Genomic DNA, 18,019 nt, shown 5'->3' with positions numbered 1-18,019 from the left:
TAGGGAGCTCTTAATGAATTTGAAACTGGAGATTGAACTTTTCGTAATTAACATGTCATCTTTTTGAGTATTCCTATGAAGTAATTTGCAAACATTTATTGGAAATATTAGGTAGCCTGCTTTGTATTTCTCTTCAGAAGTAGCCTAGGAAAGTATGTTGGAATCCTAAGAGAAATAAACACTTGGGGGATGATTTAAGTTAGCAATTCTCAAACTTTTGGTCACAATCATTAGTACCCTTATAAAAAGTTATTGAGGACTCCAATGAGCTTATGTTAATGTGGACTATACTTGTTGGTATTTACCATATTAGAAATAAAAACTGAGAATATTTAACTACAGGGAGTATTTCTTTGCCAAGTTGTAGTTTGGAAAGATGCTTTTTTTTTTTTTTTTTTTTGAGACAGTGTCTTGCTCTGTCGCCCAGGCTGGAGGGCAGTGGCACAATCTTGGCTCACTGCAACCTCTGCTTTCAGAGTTAAGGGATTATTGCGCCTCAGCCACCCAAGTAGCTGGGTCCACAGATGTGCACCACCACACCTGACTAATTTTTGTAATCTTAATAGAGATGGGGTTTCACCATGTTGGCCAGGCTGGTCTCGAACTCCTGGCTTCAAGTGATCTGCCTACTTCGGCCTCCCAAAGTGTTGGGATTGATTATAGGCATAAGCCACCTCTCCCGGCCTGGGTGCTTCTGTTTGTAGCTAAAATGTAACTATTTATGACCTCGTGGATTTTTATTAATAAAGTCTTTCTCCTTTATTAGTTTTAAGTTAGTGCTTCTCAGATATTTTGGTTATACAATCCCCTTACACACTTAAAAATTATTGGGCACCCTAAAGAACTTTTGTTTCAGTTTGTTATATCTATTGGTGTTTATATTAGGAATTAAAACTGAGAAAAAATTATATAGTTAATTTTTTATTTTTTTGAGACAGGGTCTTGCTGTGTCACCCAGGCTGGAGTGCAGTGGCATGATCATGACTCACTACAGCCTTGACCTTTCAGGCTCAAGCAATCCTCCCACCTCAGCTTGATGAATAGCTAGGACTATAGGCATGCAACACCATGCCTGACTAATATTTTATATTTGTTGTAAATACAAGGTCTCGTTACGTTGTCCAGGCCAGTCTCAAGCTCCCGGGCGAAAGTGATTCTCCAGCCTTAGTCTCCTTAAAGTGCTGGGATTACTGGGCCTTATTTAGTGTTTTAAAGTAACAATAAACCTATCACATATTAGTGTAATTTTTTTTAAATGAAAAGTAATTGTGTTTTCTAATTCCCTAAACTTTTTTAGTAGCAATGTTTTACATTTTTGCAAACCTCTTGAATTTCTATTGTGAAGGATTCTTACATTTTCTTCTGCATTTAATCTGTTGCTGCTATGATCTGGAAGTTTTGGTATTAGGAAGTGGGGCCTTTGGGAGGTTATTAGGCCATGGGGGTGGGGTCCTCATGAGTTAGACTGGAACCCTTATAAAAAGCCTGAGAGAAGACTCCTTACCCCTTTCACTCAGTGGTAACACAGTGAAAAGTCTATCAATGGGCCCTCATCAGACACTGAATCTGCTGCTGCCTTGATCTCGGACTTCTCAGCCTCTAGAACTGTGAGAAATACATTTCTGTTGTTTCCTAGTGTATGGCATTTTGTTATAGTAACGTGAATGGACTAAGAAAATTGGTGCTGAGGAGTGGGTGTTGCTGTAACAAATACCTAAAATATGGAAGTTGCTTTGGAACTGGGTAATGGATAGAGGCTGGAAGGTCTTGCACTCACCCAGGCTGGAGTGCAGTGGTGTGATCTCGGCTCACTGCAGCCTCCGCCTCCTGGGTTCAAGCGATTCTTCTGCCTCAGCCTCCTGAGTAGCTGGGACTACAGGTGCGCGCCACCACACCTGGCTAATTTTTGTATTTTTAGTAGAGATGGGGTTTCACCATGTTGGCCAGGCTGGTCTTGAACTCCTGACCTCATGATCTGCCCACTTCAGCCTCCCAAAGTGCTGGGGTTACAGGCATGAGCCACTGCGCCTGGCCAGAAAATTTTTTAAAATGAGCTGGGCATAGTGTCATGTTCTGTGGTCCCAGTGACTCAAGAGGCTGAGGTGGGAGGATTGCTTGAGCATGGGAGGTCCAGGCTACAGTGAGCCATGATTGTGCCACTGCACTCCAGCCTGGGCAACTAAGTGGGACCCTGTCTCAAAAAAAAAAAAAAAAAAAAAAGACAAAAAAAAAAAAAGACCCTGAAGGCAATTGAGAAATCAATTACAGGCCTTGAGTGCAAGGGCCTGCGAGGAGGCCCTAAATGCAAAGGAGGGGCCACCAATGATGGGGGACCTTGGGGACCTTGGCAAGATTCCATTATGCCTGGCACCATACTCTTCTGCCACTTTAGGTATGGCTCTGGTGTGATAACAGGCAGCACCATCTCTACCAGAGCACAGAGTGTGTGAGCCCTAGGGGTGGCTACCTCCACCGTTCAAAGGATGGGGCTGCCCCTGTGACCCAGGGAAGAGGACCATGATGGGGATGGGATATGGTATATTGGTCATTTGGAAAAGATTGCTTCACTGAGTTCTGTAATCTTCCAGATAGTTGGCACATTTGTTAAAGTTCACATTCTTTAATATCACTGTTGATTGCATCAGAAGCATCTTTAAGTATTCAGGTGTTTTTGAGCTTATGGAGGAGGATACAGGTTTTCCAGAATTTTGATTTTTGCTTGAAAATTCAAATTTTATATTGTCAGTTTTTCTTAAAGTTAGAGTCTTAGTGATTTCTGAGAAAATGTCTGCCAGTGTTCAAGTCCTAATAACCATGGTTTAGATGTTAGTCTATCTTTCAAGTAAAAATGGTATTTCGTAATAAAAGTGATTAGTTTAGCTCTCAACAAGGTAAGTTATGCTGCAGAAGTGCTTTATGAGTACTTCCCATTTACACTGAATATTAAAAAAGAAATGTACTCAAGGAGTAAGATGAAATTAATCATTGTTTTCTGCTTCTCTGTCACGGACTGGCCCCTTTTTAAAAAGTTTCAAGTGGCTGGTGAGGAAGAATGCAGTGGCCACAGTATTACTTGTCTGGACTTATGCTAAGACCCCAAGCAGCTTTTTCTACCATTGATTTTGCATCATCATTGTTGAAAACTTTAAACAACAATTTTAAGTTTATTTGAGCATTAAAGGATTCATGAATCAGGCAGCAGTCAAAACCAGAGGAGGTTCAGAGTGCTCCACTTTAGCAGCCTGAGCATTGGGGCTTTTATAGGCTGAAAGCAGAAGTAAAGAAATAACTTGATTGGGTAGGCATTTGCCTTATTTGGATATGATACAGTGGAAAGTTCCTAGTTAGAGGTTAGTTGGCGGGTTTTGATTAGTCATCTTACTGTTGACATTGGGTTTCAGTTCACTTATGTAGGAAGCCAAGGCACTGGAGCCATCTCAGCCTGATGGCCTCCCAATTTAAGAAATTTGAAAACATCCAAATGTCAGCACAGTGAAAAAGGCATACAGTATGAAGGTACTTCTAACTCTTTCATAGAGACGGTTTTGAAGACTCTCAGGTTTATAGACCTCTTTTTGAGAACCAGTGGTTTAAATGTTTGCTTGTGAGTTGTATTGATTGGTCTGTTCATGTATCTGTTATTTCTGCAGTTGTCATTAGCTGTGTTTTGTTAAGATTTAAGCTGTCTTCAGAGTGGAAAAAATGGTGGAGTTTGGGGTGTGAGCAGCCTAGGGTGCATGAAAAAGCAGTAGTTTTGTTTGATTGATCCTGAGGTTCTTATCCATGAAGTCCATGGAAATCTCAAGATTGTTTCTAAATTGTTGTTTTATATCCACATGTTTATCATTTAGCTTTATATATATTATATATATATATTTTTTTTGAGATGGAGTTTCGCTCTTGTTGTCTAGGCTGGAGTGCAATGGCACGATCTCAGCTCACCGCAACCTCCGCCTCCCGGGTTCAAGTGATTCTCCTGCCTCAGCCTCCCAAGTAGCTGGGATTACAGGTGCCTGCCACCACGCCCAGCTAATTTTTTGTAATTTTAGTAGAGACAGGGTTTCACCATGTTGGGCAGGCTGGCCATGAACTCCTGGCCTCGTGATCCACCTGCCTCAGCCTCCCAAAGTGCTGGGATTACGAGTGTGAGCCACGGCATCCGGCCTCATTTAGCTTTATATTTAAATGTACAAATTTTAGGGGAATTTTTACCTTTAAAAAATGTGAAGAGAGAAAGGAGAGTTCTAAAAGAGCTTTTACCTTTTCTTCCCTGTGCTTTGTAATCTTTTTCCTGTGTTGTATTGGGAAAGTTTATTTTGGCTTGAGGTTTAGGTAATTTTTAATTTATGCTCATGCTTAAGAAACCACAAGCCAAAAAAAATTACTTCATGTTTTAAAGTTCATTTAAAGTTGTGCTTCTGATGCCTTCCTAAAACTCAATTTAGAAAGATGAAAAATTGGGCTGGGCGCAGTGGCTCATGCCAGTAATCCAGCACTTTGGGAGGCCAAGGAGGGTGGATCACGAGGTCATCAGGAGTTCGAGACCAGCCTGGCCAACATAGTGAAACCCCGTCTGTACTAAAGATACAAAAAATTAGCTGAGCATGTTGGTGAGCGCCTGTAATCCCAGCTACTCGGGAGGGTGAGGCAGGAGAATCACTTGAACGCGGAAGGTGGAGGTTTCAGTGAGCTGAGATTGCACATTGCACTCCAGTCTGGGTGACAGGGTGAGACTCCATCTCCAAAAAAAAAAAAGAAAGATGAAAAATTGAAACTCTCTTTGTCGGTTGCTGATGTTAGGGCTTCATTCTTGTGAGTTCATTGGTTTCTGATGGTTCAATTTTAGATAAGGTGCAGGAAAGAAGGTGTAAGTGATTTAGGAAGAGCCATGGGTTTAGGGTTTTAAGACTGGTTTCTGGCCGGGCGCCGTGGCTCACGCCTGTAATCCCAGCACTTTGGGAGGCTGAGATGGGCAGATCACAAGGTCAGGAGATCGAGACCATCCTGGCTAACGTGGTGAAACCCCGTCTCTACTAAAAATACAAAAAAAAAATTAGCCGGGCGTGGTGGCCGGCGCCTGTAGTCCCAGCTGTTCGGGAGGCTGAGGCAGGAGAATGGCATGAACCTGGGAGGCAGAGCTTGCAGTGAGCCAAAATTGTGCCATTGCACTCCAGCCTGGGTGAGAGTGCAAGACTCTGTCTCAAAAAAACAAAAAACTGGTTTCCACTTCATTCTGTGGATCCCCTACTGAGAAAATATGCCTTCAGTTGACTAGAGGGGTATGCGAACTGTAGTAGTATCTTTTTTCTCTTCTTTCATCATTGAGTCATACAGTTTGCAAAATATTTCAGTTGACAGATTTTATCAGTTCACATTTTCAGTATCCAGGTTCCACTTGAGTGTAAAAAGGAAGTCATACTTTGGTGGAAGTACCAGAAATGTTGGGCAGTAACAAGTAGAATTTATGCTCTGGGTCATGAGGAAATTTTATTAGAGTTAAAAAAAATGTTTTAAGTACTAGCACATGATAAATATTGACAGGTTCTCTCCCTCTTTTCCGTCTCCTGTAAATGATGCCTTTGATATTTTAAAGACTTGTTATATATAACTTATTGACTAACTTTGTAACAGTGAGAAATCTTTTGATATACTCTTGTCATAGGTATAAAGTACTCCTAAGTTGATGGGGAAAGTAAGGAAAGGATTTTTGCTTTTGGTTTTAAAGGAGCATGAGGTTATTATTTTTGTTTTGTTTTATATGTTCATTTTTCAAAACCTTAGTTTTTTAAATGGTAATTTTGGTATAGTTCTAGCATGACTCATCTGGAAGCTATCCAATTTTTAGACTTGAAACGTTAACCATAAATGCTTTTCTCAAATTGGATAATTGAACAATAGCACTATTTTGCATATTTTAGTAATTTCATATTTATAATTTATGTCCCTGGATATAGTAGTTTGATTAATGAAAACAGATTGGTTTCTCCACTTATATTGGATTAGGCTTATATAGTTTTGAGAGAAGTCTAGCTAGATTAAAAAGTTTGTTCCTCTTTGTCCACCTCCTGAAAAGTTGCAAAGTAATGAGGAAAAAAATTGTAGACTCTTGATTGGGTACCTCCTTGTCAGTAGTGACCTCATGTTGCAGTCTTTTTCCGTTTAAACTGCAGAGTGTAGCACAGCTCTACTGTGTGTAGGACTCAGCACTAATAATTGCTCAGCAGTTTTTATAAGCCTATCACCTTCCTTTACTGTGCTTTCAATGAAGTCTTTACCTGATGTTTTTGTTGGAAGGTGCCAGGGTATTCAGAATGGTTTCCAAGGCTGTGTTGCACAGGTAAAGTGATCTTTACCAGAGTCAGTTGAGGCTGAACTGCAATACTTTTATTGAAATATTGTTTGTAGCATTAAATATTTACAATTGGGAAATTAAAATAATAGTAGTTTCTTATTTTATTTGGATACAAAATATTAGTGACTGGAGTAGGTGGTTGCAAGATTGATCTTATGTTCTCAAGATGATTATGTCATCATAGGCAGATTTGAAAATAGAGTTAATAGCAGAAGGGATAAAATGTCAGGGAATGACTATAGTCTTCAATGTTGTGCTTGACTGATGACTTTAAAATATATATGTCCCCTGTGATTTATTGTTTGTCTTCCTAGTCAAAGCTTCCTTGTCTAGGGGTTGAATGAATACAATTAGCATTTTTATGTGGTCTTTATGGCATCTGCCTATAGTACCTATGTAACTTGACCTGAAATTTCTCAGCAGTTATTTTTCTTGTGTCTTTATTTTAGCTCTCACATCCCTGTGATATCTATATATTTTAGCTGCAGATGCATAACTATATTGATATATCTTTTTTATTTCTATTGGTGTGTGTGAGCCCTGGCTGATATATCAGGGCTTTTTACCCACAGGATTTGACTAAAGTATGAAAATAAAGAATAATTAAAATCTGTGAAATCTGAAAGCTAAGTCAGTCCTTTTTGTCCTTCAGAAGCTCAGAGAACAAAGTTGTACAATTCATTTTGTATGTAGCCTTGTGGGTGACAACCTGACAAAGTAGAAAATCTATTTATTTGATTTGTTTACTATGGCTGGTGGGAGGCTCCTTATTAAAAGGAGCTGTTTATTTGATTGTCCCAGCATATTCTTCAGGGCTAAAGAATCTTTACTCTTGCAGTAATAATCGAGCTTGCTGATCACTACTTTTATATATACTCGTAGTTTTCAGTAGCAATTAAAAGGGTTAGGAAGCAAAAAAGATCAACTACCTTGTGATCTATTCAATGTAAGACCACTGGAACTTTTGCCTCTTTTTGTCTCCTTTGAATAACTGGAAATTTTATTAAACTTTATTCTTTTTGGAGGCTAGATATAGACCTAGGCCAGTGTTTCTCAAACTTCCTACCATGGATAAGAATCATCATTGGCATTTGTTAAAAATGTAGACTCTTGGGCCCTACTTTAGAGATTTGGAGTGGGAACTTGGAATCTACCTTTTTAAAAAGCTTTTTTCCTTGTTTTATTTTATTCTATTTATTTATTTATTTTGAGACGGAGTCTTGCTCTGTCACCCAGGCTGGAGTGCAGTGGTGGGATCTCAGCTCACTGCGACCTCCGCCTCCTGGGTTCAAGCGATTCTCCTGCCTCAGCCTCCCGAGTAACTGGAACTACAGGCGCACACCACCATGCCTAGCTAATTTTTTTGTATTTTTTTTAGTAGATACGGGGTTTCACCTTGTAGGCCCGGCTGCTCTCGAACTCTTGACCTCAAGTGATCTGCCCACCTCAGCCTCCCAAAGTGCTGGATTATAGGCATGAGCCACCATGCCCAGCCTCTTTGCTTTATTAAAAACTTAATTTTTTAATTAAAAAAATAGATGGGGTTTTGCTATGTTGCCCAGGCTGGCCTCAAACTCCTGGCCTCAAGTTATCCTCTGCCCTGGCCTCCTGAAGTGCTGGGATTACAGGCATGAGCTGCCGTGGCTGGCCTCATTTTGTATTGGAAAGTAAATCATACTACAGAAATGGGCATAAAGTAAATGTATAGCAAAACAAGTTAGAAGCAAATATCCTTGTAACCACACACATCTGTGAATAAACTGACAGCACCCCAGTGGCTCTCAAAATCCTGATCCTCTCCCTCCCTACTAAGGTGATTACTATGTGGACATTATAGCAATCACTTCCTTGTATGTTTTAGAGCTTTATGAAAATGAAATCAGATTATATGTAAATTCTTGATCTGGTTTCTTTCACTGAACGGTGATTTTTTTCACTGTGTAAGTTTGAGATTTATCCATGCTGCTGCATGTCACTGTGGCTCATATCATTGTTGTAAAGTATCCTCTTGTATGATTACACCACAATTATCCATTTTGCTGTTGGTGGACAATTCAATTTTTTTACTTTGTGACTATTATTAATAGTAGTATTATATACGTTCTTATACACATCTTCTAGTGTACATGTGCATGCAGATGAAGACATTAACACCTGTCTTCAGTTTTAGTAAGTATTCCCTAATTATTCAACGTACTTATTCCAGTTTACATCCCTACTAACAGTGTGTGACAGTTGTTTCACATCCTTGCCAACACTTGGCATTAACTAATCTTGTGAGCATATAACAGTATTTCATTGTCACTTTAATAAGAGCCCTCCCCCTTTTCATATGTGTTTTGGCTGATTCCTACTTTTGTGAACTTTAGTGGTTCATTGGAGGTTTATTTTTTATTTTTTGAGGCAGAATTTCGCTCTCGTTGCCCAGGCTAGAGTGCAATGGCATGATCTCGACTCACCACAACCTCTTCCTCCCGGGTTCAAGTGATTCCCCTGCCTCAGCCTCCCGAGTAGCTGGGATTACAGGCATGCGTCACCATGCGTGGCTAATTTTTGTATTTTTAGTAGAGACGGGGTTTCTCCATGTTGGTCAGGCTGGCCTCTAACTCCCGACCTCAGGTGATCTGCCCGCCTTAGCCTCCCAAAGTGCTGAGATTACAGGCATGAGCCACCGCACCTGGCCTTTTTTTTTCTTTTTTTTTTCAATTCTTTGTCAGGAGACTTTAAAAATTTATATTAAAAATAGGTTTTAAAAATTTTATTATTTTTTATTATATAAAAAATGGTTCCTGGCTGAGCACGATGGCTCACACCTGTAATCCTAGCACTTGGGGAAGCTGAGGTGGGAGGATCACTTGAGCTCTGGAGTTTGAGACCAGCCTGGGCAATATGATGAAACCCTGCCTCTACAAAAATTACAAAAGTTAGCTGGGCATGTGCCTGTAGTCCCACTTATTTGGCGGTCTGAGGCAGGAGAATCCCTTGAGACGGACGTGGAGGCTGTAGTGAGCTTTGTTTGTGCCACTGCACTCTAGCCTGGGTGACAAAGTGAGACCCTGTCTCAAAAAAAAGTTGCTAATTTTAATCAAATTTATCACTCTTTTCCTCCTGTGGTTAATGCTTTTTGTGTCATGTTTAAGAAATCTTTTCCTAAGTAAACATTTCCACATTATCTTCTTACAGCTTTATTATTTTACCTTTCATGTTTAGATCTACAATCTACCCAGAATTGATTTTATCTCTCATGTGTGAGGTCGGGGCCAAGTAAACTTTTCCCATATGGATACCAAATTGTATCTCATTCATTTTTTAAAACACTGCCATTTCCCTGCTTTCTGTACACAACCTTTTGTTCTAAATGAAGTGCATATGATGGTTGTTTTTCTTTTCTGTCTGCCTATTTTTTTGTGTGGGTGCCATACTATTTTATTTACTTTGACTTTATGGTATTTGAGGTTTGGGATAAAGTATAGATCTCCAACAAAATAACACTGTCACTTCAGGAGATTCTGATACAAGTGGTCCATGGATGACATCCCTGCTCTAGAGATGCTGTAAGAGAGCTCCCAAATTCTGGCTTAGTATATTTGCCTTTGTTTATAGTTATAAAAACACATTATTAAATGAAGCCATTTTGGTACATAGTTGCACATGTTTATGCTTGCACATATAAAAACAATTTCTGATATTATTTTCTAATCTTAATGAGCACCAATGATTTCACAACAGTCCATTGTATGTATCCTGGTCCATTTTATATATTCATTTGCTGATATTTCTTTCTTAAAAATAATTCTGCAAATATAGTAAAATGTTAATTATAGACTCTAAATGTTGGGGCTATAGGTGTTCTTATACAGTTTATTTTCACTTTTCTGTATTTTTGAGAATTTTTATAATATTGGAAAAATGCTACAGAGAATACTTTATGGTATAAAATCCATCCTCCCCTTTTGTATCTAGGATAAATTGTGGTAGATTTGATAAGCCCTTTTTGATAGAGTCTCAGACTTTCTGAGTCAAAGTGTGTGCACATTTTTAGAGCTCTTTGAAATGCATTACTAAATAGATTTCCATAAGAAATTTTTACTCATTAACCTTCCCACTAGCAACATGCATGCCAGTTTCATAGCCTTTGTCAATATACTATATTGACATCAGCAGAAATATATATAAATTTTATTTTAATCCTTATTTGTTTATTTTTTTTGAGATGGGGGTCTCGCTGTGTTGCCCAGGGTGGCCTCAAACTCCTGGGCTCAAGTGATCCTCCTGACTCAGCCTCCTGAGTAGCTGGGAGTTGAGGCATGAGCCACTGGCACCTGGCTCCTTATTTTAAACTTGTATATCTAGTTAGGTTGATTATTTTTCTTTTTGGTTATTTAATTCTTTATGAAATATCTTGTATCCATTTACCTACTAACATTTTATTGATAATCTAATCTGACAAAAAAGGGTGAGAAAATTCCTCTGGGAAAATGAGCAGATGACTAACAAGGGCAAATCTGAGAAAGAACAGAGAGGATATAAGCCCTACCAAGAATTAAAACATTATATAAAGCTTTAGTAACAGACTGATGAAGTAAGTAGTTGAGAATTAGAGAGCTTCTTCAGAATTTGGTATAAGATAAAGCAAAAGCTTACCAGAGATCACAAATTAAATGGCTAAGAGTGTTCAATTTATAGATTTTTCCCCACACCATTCAGTGTGCCACATTGTCAGTGGATTATAATTAGATATTAAAAATAAAATGAATATTTCTCGATAGGCAAGGAATTATCTAAGTTTAGTAGAGATTGCAAATATTATCAAGGAAAATAAAACAGATCGCACCACATAAAGATTTAACTTTTGTAATTTAATAGCAGCTGATCACTGAAATGTAAATATGTAAGCAATAGTGTATTAGAGCAAAATATCAGAAAATGATTTAATATCCTAGTTCATGTTAAGACTCTTCAGGGAAAGCCTCATTTATCTTTTTACTTTTTGTTTTTTTTCTACAGAAATCAATAAATATTTAACTTTTAGCGCACAGGAAACCACTAGAAATAAACTGATGATGGCTACACTCTTCTTTGTACCATGTTTTGGGGTTTTTTCCCCCCAGCTTTTTTGGATTTCAGAAATGAAGTTCCAAAAAACTTTAGTTGTTTTATTTTTCTTTCTTTTTTTTGAGACAGGGTGTCTTTCTGTCACCCAGGCAGGAGTGCAGTGGCACGACCACAGCTCACTGCAACCTCCCTGGGCTCAAGCGATCTTCCTGCCTCAGCCTGCTAAGTAGCTAGGACTACAGGCATGCACCATCATCATGCCTGGCTGATTTTTATTTTTTTTGTAGAGATGGGATCTCGCTATGTTGCCCAGGCTGGTCTTGAATTCCTGGTTTCAAGTGAACCTCCAGCTTCGGTCTCCCAAAGTGCTGGGATTACAGGCATGAACCACTACACCTAGTCAGAAAAATCTTTAAGTATGAATATTGGTAAACACTTCCCTGGAGACGATCAGCATGAAGGCCTTTAGAACCATAAATAATCCATTCATTGGAAACTAGCATGATACTGGCAGTTAACAAAAAATGTTTTTATATGTAGGAGGGGTTATGTGTGTCAGACCAAGAGGGCTTACTGTTGTTTGATAAAGCATTTGTTCACTTCGCTACTGAGAGACATGAAGATTGCTGAGTGAATGAATGGTAAATGATACTCATTTGGTTTCCTGCAGTGGATCCTGACAATACTAACTTCATAGCGTTTGTTCTGCATTTTGGTTAGAGATTGTATTGCCACATTTTGGAGGATCTTCATAAAACTAATTTACGTTTAAAAAATGACAAGGTAGCTGCAGATGTGGTGTTCAGGTCAAGAAGGCAGGGTCATTCCTCCCTATGGCTAAGTGTTGGCTGTGATGATGTGCTTAGGCACACAGTGCCATTTAAACATACCTTATCTTTTATCTGATAAATGATTTTTTAAAAATTACCTGTATTCATGAACGGCTAATACTACTGTTCACCTAAATCCAGTACAATTAATTTTCCCTCCAGCTTTGGAAATAGATCAGTTTTTCTCCACCTGAGCACCAGAGAAAGTAGTTGTCCCACTCTCACCCCCACAAGTATATATATTTGGGGGTCTTTTTGTGTGAAAAATAGTTTCTTTAGAAAATTAGATTCATCATCTGTGAGAGGTGCTCATGCTGTGGTGTGTGTTTTTGTTTTTAGTCACTTTTTTTTGTTGTAGAAGGCAGTAGAGCATCTTTGTTAATAGCAGGGGCTTTGGGGTACCCAACCCATGGCCATATGCATTTGGCCAAGTTAATTAACATCTTTGAGCTTCACTTTTGTGGGAAGGGGGAAATAATTGTAACTCCTTGGGTATTGAAAGTTATTAAATGAGAGATAAATGCATGTAATGGTCCTAGCTCATAATGAATTCTAACTTTAAAATTTTTGGTCTTGTTAGTGATACGCTTTTCCAAATTTATTTTCTTTGGTTAATATTTGAAAGCTTTACCAACCAGATTCAGAAAATATTTCCAACTTGATATGTAAACAAGAATACAACACTTAGTATGTGCTCTCCTGGTTGTGTCAAGGTAGTGCAAATGTGGCAGATTTCAGCACATTTTGTAGTTATTGAGTATTGAACATTTTTATAGCTAATTTCTTTCTTTGATTGCAGCACCCATATATCTCCCATCAGCATCCTACCAGCCTCTACAGAGTAAGTAGTATATTTATAGAAGACAAATTTTTAAGATTTTAAAATACTACTAAGCTGTAGAAATGAAAATAATGTACTTGTTGTGCTCACTTTAGAGGAAAGACTGTACACAGGCAGTAAACTAGTTTTTTATGTACTGTGATAGGAACAAATGAAGAAAAAACCCATTGCATTACTATACAAAATAAAGATGAGCTTTCTTCAGATGGTTTTTTTGAATCCTCTGAAATAATTGAAAAATGTTCATAGAATATAAGTTTTAAAAAAGTAGACTTTACATAAGAAGTGTGAGCAGTACTCATGGTTTCTTTCATTTTGCTGTTAGTAGGTTATTTTGCTTTATAAGTATAGCTTTGAAAAGCCTTATTTAGTGGTTTTCTGTGTAGTGAGGAGTGAATTATAGGGACAACTGATCCTTCCCATCCCAGTAATAATAGTGACATTATGGTTGATTTGTATATGATTGTCTGTTTGGGTAAATTTTACTTTTAAAACTTAAGCCAGTATCATGTATTCCTTTTATGTATTTCTTTTTACACTTTGGTTTACCCATTTAAGTACCATAATAGTTTTACTGGTCATAGGTTTTAGCATTTATGTCTGTGTCACCAGATATCCAGTTAGAGTGACTGCTTCTTACTAAAACGTGTTGTTTTGTAGTATTTTAGAAAGAACAATTAGAGCAGCTGTGGAACAGCACCTTTTTGATCTTCAGAACAGCATAGATCATGATCTTAAGAATTTACAACAGCAAAGTGTGGTGTGTAATAATGAAGCAGAAAGTATTCATTGTGATGGGGAAGGATCTAATAACCAGTAAGAAACATTTTACTGTTGTTTATTAAATGTTATAAAATTGTTTTATCTTAAAACTATATTGCTACTTAAATAACAGGATCTCATCTTTCTTGGAGATTTCTGAAAGTTGTTTGTGAAAAGTGACTTTGTATATATACTTGTATATACATCCATACTTAACACTGGATATCTCATCACTTTTTTCATAATATATGTTTTATTAAGTCCAATACAGGTTTGTTTGTTTTTTGTTGTTTTTTTTCCCCTAAACATCGAATGAAGTAACAAGCTTACCTTTAGGAATTATGTTGTATGAAAAATAACTTTAAAAAATTAGACTCTGCAACAGAGTGATCTAGACAGACAGTTACAGGGGCAGCAGATTGATATCACTATAGTGCATATAATCATTGAGTGAAATGGTGGGCAGAATCATCCTTTGCTATTTAAATAGTTATCCCTTGCCACCAGCCTCTCCCCTGCTTATGTTTTTGTTAGATTAACTCTTAATACAGGTTGAGCATCCCTAATCCAAAAATCCAAAATCTGAAGTGCTCCCAAATCCAAAACTTTGAGCACTGACATGATACTCAGAAGAAATGCTCATTTGAGCATTTTAGATTTTGGATTTTCAGATTAGGGATGCCAGTCTGGCACCTCTCCTTGGGATGTTGTGAGGGACCTTGTTTGTCATGCTCTCTGAAAATTTTCATAAGCAAATGAATGGCTTTTAAAATAATTTATGAGCCAGTTGCTAACTGGCAAATATTCCAAAATCTGAAAACAAACAAAACAAATCTGAAACACTTCTGGTCCAAGCTTTTCTGACAAGGAATACTCAACCTGTATTTAAATGTGTATTAGTTAAAAGTACTTATAATGCATGATGTTACTCCACTCTTCATCTGACCTGTTACCTTTAAATGAAGGAAAGCCTCTCTTTGTTTTCTATTACTTCAGTCCTGTATTTCAGGATACCTGTGTGCCTCCCTCAGAGACCATGGTGCAGTGATTTCATGTTTTTCATATATCAATTTTTTTTGGGGGGGGGAAGATGAGAAAGATGTACCCAAATCTAGAAGATTCATAGGAAGGTAAAGGAAAAAAAAGATAATTGGGGAGTGGTTTTTTTTTTTAAGACAGTTTTTAAAAGGGCTAACTAGAATAGCTATCAAATATAAAATGAAAAATGTAAATGGATGTGAAAACCAGTGCTGGGAATGTTTATTTTTGGAATACCATATAGTACAATTGCAAGCGTGCCATGGATGGCACTGCCAGCCAGTGCAGCTCTATTTGATGGCCTTGGTTTGTGTACTTTGAAGGCATGATTAGAATGCATACAACTGGGAAAAGGCGGGAGAGGGAAAGAAAAGAGAAAGAAAAACATTAAAAAAAAAAGCCTGTATACAACTGGATCTGTTGGGAGTATTTGGGCAGAATGTGAAGGAAAAAATCAGTATCTAAATGTTAGAAATAGTGGGAAAATGTTTCAAAGGATGTAAGCAGATTTCTTGGAGTTTGTCCTTAGCTTAGCTAGGGATCCTGTAAACCTATACCCATTGCTCAGGTGATAGTCTTATTTTCACCACTGGGGAACACATGTTCTATTGAGGGTAGTGGTATCATCTTTGAAACAAAAACTGCAGTGTTTTGGATATTCTAAACTGTAAGATGACAACTCTGCAGTAGGAAGCTATTTCTGTTTTACTTGATAAGGTGTTGGACACTGTAGTGTCTAGTACTGGACTTGTATTTGATCAGGACAGATGTGTCATTATTATGTGAGAGTGTGCATTTACAAGGGAAATGATTATTTCGGCCCATAAATTATTTTAAAAGCTATTTATTCGCTTATGAACATTTTTAGAGGGGATAACATGGTCCCTCACAACATCCCAAGGAGACAAAAACATAGCAGATTTAATAATCTAATTTAGCAAGATAAAAGTGTGGATTTTTGTGAAAGGTACACATTTTCTTTAACAAGTAAAAGTTTCAGATCATTATTGATATTTACTTATTTTAAAGTAAAGGCATTACACACTCAACATTTGGCCTGATCTAATTTTTAAACTTCATCCCTAGGATTGATATTGCTGATGATATTATTAATGCCAGTGAAAGTAACAGAGACTGTTCAAAACCTGTGGCTAGCACTAATTTAGACAATGAAGCTATGCAGCAAGATTGTGTATTTGAGAATGAAGAAAATACCCAGGTAAGGAATGTCAAAAATATGTGTTAGATGTACAACTTTGATTGCTTCATGTGTTTCTTTGATGCCAGAAGTTATAGTTCAGTATTTTGCTGATACACTTAATTGTCTCAATTATAAATCCCCAAGAATATACATTCTTTCAGAGTTTAGGAAACATCACTGGGTAGAGAAGTATAAAACAACTTATTGGCTGGGTGTGGTGGCTCACGCCTGTAATCCCAGCACTTTGGGAGGCCAAGGCGGGCAGATCATGAGGTCAGGAGATCAAGACCATCCTGGCTAACATGGTGAACCCCCATCTCTACTAAAAATACAAAAAAATTAGCCAGGCGTGGTGGTGGGTGCCTGTAATCCCAGCTACCGAGGAGGCTGAGGCAGGAGAAAGGCATGAACCCGGGAGGCAGAGCTTGCAGTGAGCCAAGATTGCGCCATTGCACTCCAGCCTGGGCGACAGAGTGAAACTCCATCTCAAAAAGAAGAAGAAAAAAAAAAAACTTATTTTAAATTATTTTACTAGAAATTATGATGTCAGCAGAGGTAGCTAGGTGGTATTATGGTTGACTTTTGTTATTTTTAAGACAGCTTCCGTATTTCTTAGGAGTTTTGCTGAAGAACATGGTATAGGGGAGAACATATAATATTCTCATACACTTCTTAGGATGGGATAGATCCCTGTAACAGAATATTGATTAACAAGAGAAAAACAAGTTTTAAGACATGTATACCTCATACATACATGGGAGATACTCGGGGGAAGTGAGTAAATCTCTCAGAGGTGGCTTAAATACCATCATGTCCTGAAACAAAGGAAAAAAGGGTGTTGGGGAGACCTAGTTGTAATGAGATGAACAGGAAAAGCACTGTAAGCAAAGTTAAGGTTAGCTCTCAAGATTGGTAGTTTTTAGTGATTTAGAGTCATCTTTCTCTTGCTCGTACAGAGAGGAGACACCCGTAGAAATGGAGATTTCTACTACAGATGAAAATTTATTTTATAAAAGGGTAACTTCTCTGTATTATCCTGTGTTTGCTATTTCTGAAAATAATAAGCTGAAAATAATCCTTATGCCAAAGAGGAATAATTTGGTGTGGCATGTTCTGAACCTCCACTGTTGGCATCCTTTCTTGATTAGCAGAAACCTAGGAACATTGTTGTAATAATGACTAAATTATTGTCACTGTCACATTTGTTAGTAACTTTTTTTAATATAATTGCCATTAAATGTAAAAAGCAGCATCTAAGACATTCAAAATGTAATTTTGATACTACTTTTAAAAATAAGATGCTAAATTAATAGATAAGGTGGGTTTCCTCAGTATATTTTCATTCTAAACCATCCACTAAAGTAGGGCTAAAGAGGAATTTAGAGTAGGAAGACTTAGGTTTTGTATTCTGCCTTTGTTCAGTATCAGTGTGACTTTGGCCAAGTTACCTGACTTCTGAACTGCATTTTGCTTTTCTCTAAATAAGTGGGGGTAATACCTATATTAGAGGATTATGATAAAAAGATGTGAACATATTATAAAATTATTTTATAAACTAGAAGACATTTCAAAGAAGTTAAGCTGCCACTGTTAGTTTCACAGACTTGGGTGTATTAGATGAACAGCTTTTCAGTTATTGCTTCTATAGTTGTCCTCTTGCTCTTTCCTGGATTATCAGTTTCTGCCTGTCTACCTAGTCATTCCCATCAGTGTAAAACATTTATACTGTTATTTCTTCCAAGTTCAGAAAAAACCCTCTCTCGACTCCCCCCATCCCATTCTAGCACATACACCCTGATTTCTCTGCTTCCCTTTATAAATAGAATTGCTGGAAGAATTGTCTGTGTCTCTTTTCTTTAACTCTTCTCCTCCCATTCTCTCTTAAATTCACTGCAGCAATCCTTTCCTCCGACCTTTCATTCCTCTGAAACAGCTTTTGC

At 37.7% G+C, this 18,019-nt stretch overlaps 1 protein-coding gene across 21 annotated transcripts in view; it reads left to right on the top strand.

Annotated features, from left to right (window-relative positions):
* The window catches only part of FAM13B (family with sequence similarity 13 member B), a 172,424-nt gene that overhangs the window by 109,060 nt on the left and 45,345 nt on the right, over positions 1–18,019 (top strand). For all 21 annotated transcript variants that reach the window (XM_063604235.1, XM_063604236.1, XM_034960556.2 and 18 more), the window contains 3 exons: positions 13,037–13,078; positions 13,739–13,894; positions 15,965–16,097. In XM_063604235.1, coding sequence (XP_063460305.1) covers positions 13,037–13,078; positions 13,739–13,894; positions 15,965–16,097 — 331 coding nt within the window. The remainder of the gene's footprint in view (positions 1–13,036; positions 13,079–13,738; positions 13,895–15,964; positions 16,098–18,019) is intronic.

This window comes from Pan paniscus, chromosome 4 (genome assembly GCF_029289425.2).
Source record: "Pan paniscus chromosome 4, NHGRI_mPanPan1-v2.0_pri, whole genome shotgun sequence".
In the NCBI taxonomy this organism is placed as follows: Eukaryota; Metazoa; Chordata; class Mammalia; order Primates; family Hominidae; genus Pan; species Pan paniscus.
This window is presented reverse-complemented; position numbering and strand designations above follow the sequence as displayed.